The sequence below is a fragment of the Nematolebias whitei genome, chromosome 15 (assembly GCF_014905685.2).
Source record: "Nematolebias whitei isolate Nwh7 chromosome 15, NemWhi1, whole genome shotgun sequence".
NCBI classification, from domain to species: Eukaryota; Metazoa; Chordata; class Actinopteri; order Cyprinodontiformes; family Rivulidae; genus Nematolebias; species Nematolebias whitei.
The window spans coordinates 24,463,909-24,470,680 of NC_056512.1; the positions used below are offsets into that span (position 1 = coordinate 24,463,909).

The window sequence follows — 6,772 nt, forward strand, 5'->3', positions numbered from 1 at the left end:
TCCCAAGTTTTGCAAATTCCATATTCCAGCAATTAGAGAGCAAGAACCTGGGACTGGCAAAAAGGAAATTGAGAACCTCTGCAACATTAAAGCCATACCATTGTCACCAACAGTTGCAGCCCAGTGAGATGCTACCTTTAGCAGCTTTTTGTGTTGGTACAGATGAGCATCTTAGGAGCTAACAGGCTACATACATGGTTTCACGTGACTTGTTAGCATGTTCATGTTAGCATAAAGCTCAACCATACCATAATGTAGCCTCAGTGTTGATTTTATTAATGTCTGACTGAGCGTTTCCTCTTCTTTCTGTAAGTTTTATTAAGTTTCTTTATGTCTCTTCTAGGTCTCAGTAACATTATTGGAATTATCGTCTACATCTCAGCCAATTCTGGTGACCCGGGTCAAAGTGATAGCAAGAAGTCCTACTCATATGGCTGGTCATTCTACTTTGGTGCCCTCTCCTTCATCATGGCTGAAATGGTAGGCGTTCTGGCTGTGCACATGTTCATCGATAAGCATCGCAAGCTACGAGCCAAGTCCCGTACGGAGCTCATAAAGAAGTCCGCCTTCAGCCGCATCCCCTCTTATCGCTATCGATTCCGGCGTCGCTCCAGTGTCCGTTCATCCGAAGCCCCCAGTCGTGACACATCACCATTGGGGAAAGGTGGCTACATGGGGCCTGCTGCCTCTGAGATGCCCATGTACACCCTGAATCCACGAGAAGCCGGCAATGCTGGCACCAAACCAGTTGGTGGCATTGGCGGTCTGCTTAACTCAGAGAGGGAGTTCCTCCAGAGCAGCACACTTACGAAAGACTACAACAAGGACCCCAACCGCAGGACCACACCCGTCTGAGAGAATCTGGCTGTAGCTATCACACAATCAGAGTATCAAAGAGGAGGAGTACAGTGAGAATGACAGCGAACAGAGAATATGAGGGGTTACTTGGGGTTCGATAACCTGTGACTGCAAACTGTGAACATTTAGCCTTTGAACTGTGAATCCTTTGCCCTTTGAGAGTTTCTTAGTGTGTAGCAGGGTTGGTTTTGCTGGAGAAGTTGTCCCCAACTCCCCGCCACATATCACTGTATAGCTCTATCTGTAACTCCTTATTTATATCGACACATACCGTTCATGTTCAGGATTTTTGTGCTCATGAATCAGCTTCCTGATGTTTTTGTAAAGGGGGAACGGGACTTGTGTTGCAAGTGGCTTCTTGTTTGGGGCAACTTCTCCCCAAAGGAAAAAACAAAACTAATGTGAATTTGAGGAGAAGTCAAAAGAGATGACAAACGTTGTGAATTCTCCTTATCGCTTTTTGGATCCCAGTAGAGCTGGATCCAATGAAAGGATGACTCAGAGCTTTAAGTTGCCTTTCTTAAAACTCTAAGTCAAAGCAGAGGGCTTAATTTGTTTGAGTTCAGCTGGTTTTAGAAGATCGATTTATCCATTTTACGGCAGTACGTTTTTGCCGTTAGCGGTCATTTTCTATACTGCTTTCATATTCTTTGACTTCATTGTGGAAAAACTTCTAATTTTTTTTAACCGAAACTGAATCAAGCTCATTCGTAGTGTTGTTCAACCCCATCTCTTTGACCCTGTGTACATATTAGTGGTTGGAGTGGAAAAGGTTCGACTGAAAAGAACTAATGAAACTCTTAGTCCGATCCATTGGTGCTTCCTCACAGTTGTGTTTTCTGCCACTTTTTGATGTATTTATTTATTAATATTTCTACCTAAAACTTGAGACGATTGGATATCTGTCTGTTTGGCCTTCACAAATCACCTTTCGCCTTCCATGTTTTCCTGTGTGCAGCGTCCATTATCACCTCAATGACACCTTCGCACATCCTCTTACCTGGCTTTCCCTCTACCTTAAAGGACAACAGATTTAGGTCCAGTCTTCCGTTGGTGTTGCTTGTGGGATGGTTTGGTTTTCCGGAGGTGGTTGTTTCAGGGTACAGTTGTAGAGAGGACCGCCTAGCTGTGAATACACTTTAAGGCAGTGCCAAAATTCATTTAATTAACCACACATGGACATTTTGTGTCTGCCCACTACCTCTTGGAGAACATCTTTTAGAAGATTTTAAGATAAAGTTGTTTTTATTTGACTTCAGCTGCATAAATAAACACAAACAAAAAGCTAATTACAGTCTAAGAACCTATCGCTCCAACGGTGTATTCGTCTGTATGTAGTGCACAGTTTAAGGGTGGGTTGATGGTCCAATCTATAGGACATTTAAAACATTTCTGCCACAATCATTCAAACTGTCACTTGTAGTCTCTTTGTGTGCACTCGGTGTATTCAACTCCACAAATATGAGCACGCTTATGCAACATAAGCCATGTCTGCACAGATGGTCATATCATAAAAACTTTAAACCACAGCTCTGTTTTCACAAATAACTAAATATGCGTCGTGTAAATTGTGTTGTCTTAATATTATCTATCAAGGGTTTGCACTGTATGAACCCTTTTGGAAAAGGAAGTTGAGGATTCAACACTGAAGACTCCTAAAAAGTGCAGCAAGAAACCTGGATTAGTGTCATTTTGAAGCAACATTTACTCTGAAAAATTTGCAGTGAGATTCAATAAAAATAAAACGCAGGTCTTAGCTATTAGCAGCAGTGAAACGATTGCGTTAGCAGACATTTAATTATGGCAGCAAATGCATAGAAAGACTTAATCAAGCTAACTACGAGACTTTTATTCCCTTACAATTTTTGACTGTTTAGTATTCTGTTGTGATGTTTTTTTTCTTTCCTAAAAGCAGAAATGGCAACAAAAAAAAAAAACAGATCTTCAATCATGTGGCAAAGCAGACAAAGTCATTATTAAAAGGCCTACTTTGCTAAATTAAAGCTACAGAGAGCGTTTACTGCATCACAACAAAATAAGAAGCCATAAAACACAGAGCAGCTAGAAGAAAGAAAAAAGAGTTGTGGACACGAATACAGCGTTTCCCTGCACATTTTTCCAAACCTTTTGTAAGCGACTGTGAATATCAAGAGAAACTTAAAGGGGGACAGTTCTGTATATTCATGTTATATAACTCCCCAAGCCATTATTTCACTGTTTTATACAAATGAAACAGAAAACAACCTGACGTTGACCGTTAAACCCCGACAATGAAAAATGCTTTAACCTCAGTCGCGCTGTTTAATTGACAAAGCTTCAATTTTATCGCCTGTCTTTTATGCCAAAAAGGGAACATAAAGGCATAACCATGACAGACTTGCTTGTGCTCTCCACCTTTGAATACTGATTTTGTGAACTAACTGCAAAATCAGCCACCGTCATGGACTGTGTGTGAGAGGGAGGGGGGGTGGGCGCTTTTCTCAGAACAAGGGCTTTTAATTTTTAAAGGACAGCAGCACACAAGGGCTTTTAATGCTCAGCACTGCAGCAATGTCGTCGTAAGGGTGTTATCTTGGAGAGAGAAACGAAAAGGCGAAGTGCATTTGCTCAGAAACATCTGTTCTTTCAATCAGCTGAGCAGCTTACCAATAATTTATCATGAAAAAGAGGTCGAGGCAGAGAAAACCAGGAGGCTTTGGGCTTCCATTGGCTATTTTTTGGAAGGTTGACTTTAGATTAGATAAGTAAATTGAATATAGTCTTAAAACAATTGGAGTTTTGCGGAAAGTTATGAACAATGAATATTTTACCTGTTGTAGATAGCCCTATGAATGACCTCAGAAAAAAGAAATGGAGCTTAATTCTGACCAGACTGACCAGCTAACGGTTAGCATGAGCCAAGCCAAGAGCAAGGTGGATCGCTTCTGCATTAAAACAACTCCAATGTCAAAAATTGCAGATTCATGTAATCACTATTTTATAAACTTTTACAATGCTGTTAGTTTTTCATTACAGTTATTTACATATGGTTATTTGCGAGCGCAAATAGCAATAGCAGCAGCTAACTGTAGCATTTCTTGTGTAGCCTGGGCAGGATTTCTTTTCTTAAAGACCCATGTAATGGTGAACCAACAATGATGTAAAGGTTTATAAAATAAAAAACAATGGCATTTGCTTGCAATGCTGTAATTTATTTTTTTAGATTAGAGTTGCTTTAAGAGGTTAGCATTACACTTTGGACTTAGCCCACCCTGATTAGCCATAAACTATTATTTCCTCAAAAAACTATTGTGCAAAAAGAACATTTGTTGATCTCTTTTACACAGAAACCTGTTTCAAAAGATAATGGTGAAATAATTACTTGTTCTTTGAGTTGCTAACGATTCACAGCATATTAGAGAACTGCCTGCTTTTACTCTGTGCCAAATATTACTCAAAACGTTTCCTGTAAATCACGGTGTCCAGATTAGCTTTAGATCTCAGATTTGCTGCCGTATGTACTCGTTTCTGCATAGGATTTACTGACTCAGCAGTTTTAGATGTAGCTCCCCACTACGAGGGGCCTCTCATATCCTTCGGGGGGTGTTTGGCACCCAGATTAGTACTGCCATCCATGAGCCATTGACCATTCAAACCATGCATGTCCATTTGCTTCCAGTGCTTACATTTGCTGTATCTCAAATCAGGCCTCAAACAGCACCCTAATCTCCAACGCTGTAGGGTGCGGCTCATTAAAGACGCCTTACAGAAGGGTGTGGGCTCCTAAACCTGAACCGTATTGATGTTTACCCCCAATAGAGTACAGGGTGCTTTTTGAGACCGTGTCTCTTTCTACCGCCATACAGCTTTAATACTCTGATATCAACAAATAATTGTACTATTAGTAAAGAAGTATCTTAATGGTGCCAGTGTGCAGAGGATGACAATCTCTGCCACATATTATACTTATTAATATATTTATTCATTTGGGGAGGGGGGTCGATGACAGGTAGCAGAGTTGGGGTGCAGGACTTGTAGTCTTTCTAATATATTATTCTAGTCTCCTTTTCTAATTTAATGTGGCTGTGAGGTTGTGTTGTTTTGACCGTGTGGGAAGCTTCCGACAAGAGGAACTCACGAAGAGCCGGTGGAAAACTCGGACGCTCTTCCGTGGACTTGAACCTCGCCTCAAGTGGTGCCAGAGACTATGTTTGCCAGCAGGACGTGCAGCACTGCAACACACAAACACACACTCACCCACCTGTTTCTATACTTCTGAAGAAGTTCAACATTTTGAAATGCAATACGGTTGTGGAGGTTTAAAATACAGTAATGGGATGAAGAAATATATGATCTGGCTGTTTGTTACCAGGTTTACGTTTATTCAAATATAACCTCACATGCACAAAAATACATGAACAAAGCCAAACTGGAAATACGGTGTGAAGAATTAAATGTGTCCCACTATTTAACAAGTCAGCAGCGACAGGTCAAGAGTGACAGATTGTATCAGTCTCATAGTTAAATGACGGCCCATTCTTCTTCAAGGTTTGCACACGTTTGTTTCTGCACAGCTCTCTCAAGGTCCCATCACAGCATTTCAGTCAGGCTGGGGTTTGGACTTAGACTGGATCATTGCGACACGTTCAATGATTTATTTATCAGCCTTTCTGTTGTAAATTAGCCGTTACATTTTGGATCAATGTTTTATAGCATTTTTTTTTATTCTGCTCTATTAATTCCTAATGGGGAGATTGATGCTCTGCATTTTGCCCAGGGCATGTGAGCACACCGATGTGGAGGCTGCCATCTGAGTTGCCCGAGGAGGCAGGGGCTTGTGGGCCTTTCTCAAGGGCTCATAGTGGGGCAAATAAGGGTGGAAGCAGGTGTGGGTGCTTCACCTTTCCTACCTACATTTTGATATAACAGAGGATTTGAACCGGCAGCCTCCTGGTCATAGGCTCGCCTTGTCTTAACCTCTGCACCATCACTCCCGATCATGTCCCAGTTTGGTTGTTGGTCTCACATCTGATGTAATACCTTGGTGTGGAGAAGTTCACGGTTGACTCAATGGCTGCAAGGTGACCAGGTCCTGCAGCTGCAAAGCAAGCCTAAATCATGAACCCTCCGCCACTGTGCTACACAGCTGATGTGAGGTGCTCGAGCTCGTATGCTGTGTTTGGATTTGGCCAAACAGGACACTGTACATTATGGATGAACATCTTTTCTTTGATCTCATCTATCCAAACGACATTGTAGTATACGTCTGTTCTTTATAGAGAGAAGAGCTGGCAAGTTTGTTGTTTGGAAGAATTGTTTGATCTTTTTCTAACTTTAGCCTTTGACCTGCTGACTGAAGCCTGTAGGGTCTAAGATGGAGCTCTTGATTTTTATACTTTTTTTTTTTCCTCTTAGCATTGCAAGGTCTGACCTTGGGGTGAATTTGCTGGACACCCAGTCCTAAAAAGGCTGGCTGCTGTCTTAAAATAATTTACACTTGCAAATAATCTCCCTCTGTAAAAAGATGGACTGGAATTTTTTTTGGGGGAAATAACCTTTCCAGATTGATGGGCAGTTGCTTCTCTAAATCATTGCTGATGAGTTTCTGCCTTGGTATTGTTTTAACTTACACCTGTTTGCTTCAGGGCAACATATTGCTAAACTCCTGCTTTAATCTAGGTGCTCACACTGATCATGATCAGCTTAGGTGCATTTAATCAACAGCTTCTTCTTCAGTCTCATGAAAGCAGCAAGTGTGGCCATTAGTTTTACACAGCTTTCCCACTTTGGCTTTGTTTTTGTTTAATAAATGATGGAACCTGCTGTGTCTTTTTGTACATTTGAATTAGATTTGAATAATAATGATAAACTAGAATATTGTGTGTTTTTATATATATATATATATATATATATATATATATATATATATATATAT

The 6,772-nt window shown here is 40.8% G+C and overlaps 1 protein-coding gene across 1 annotated transcript in view; it reads left to right on the forward strand.

Annotated features, from left to right (window-relative positions):
• Nucleotides 1-934, forward strand: part of cacng3b (calcium channel, voltage-dependent, gamma subunit 3b) — a 33,089-nt gene extending 32,155 nt beyond the window's left edge. The window contains exon 4 of the mRNA XM_037689517.1: nucleotides 344-934. Within this exon, the coding sequence (XP_037545445.1) occupies nucleotides 344-855 (512 nt within the window). The 3' untranslated portion in view covers nucleotides 856-934. The remainder of the gene's footprint in view (nucleotides 1-343) is intronic.
• Nucleotides 935-6,772: the final 5,838 nt, after the last annotated feature.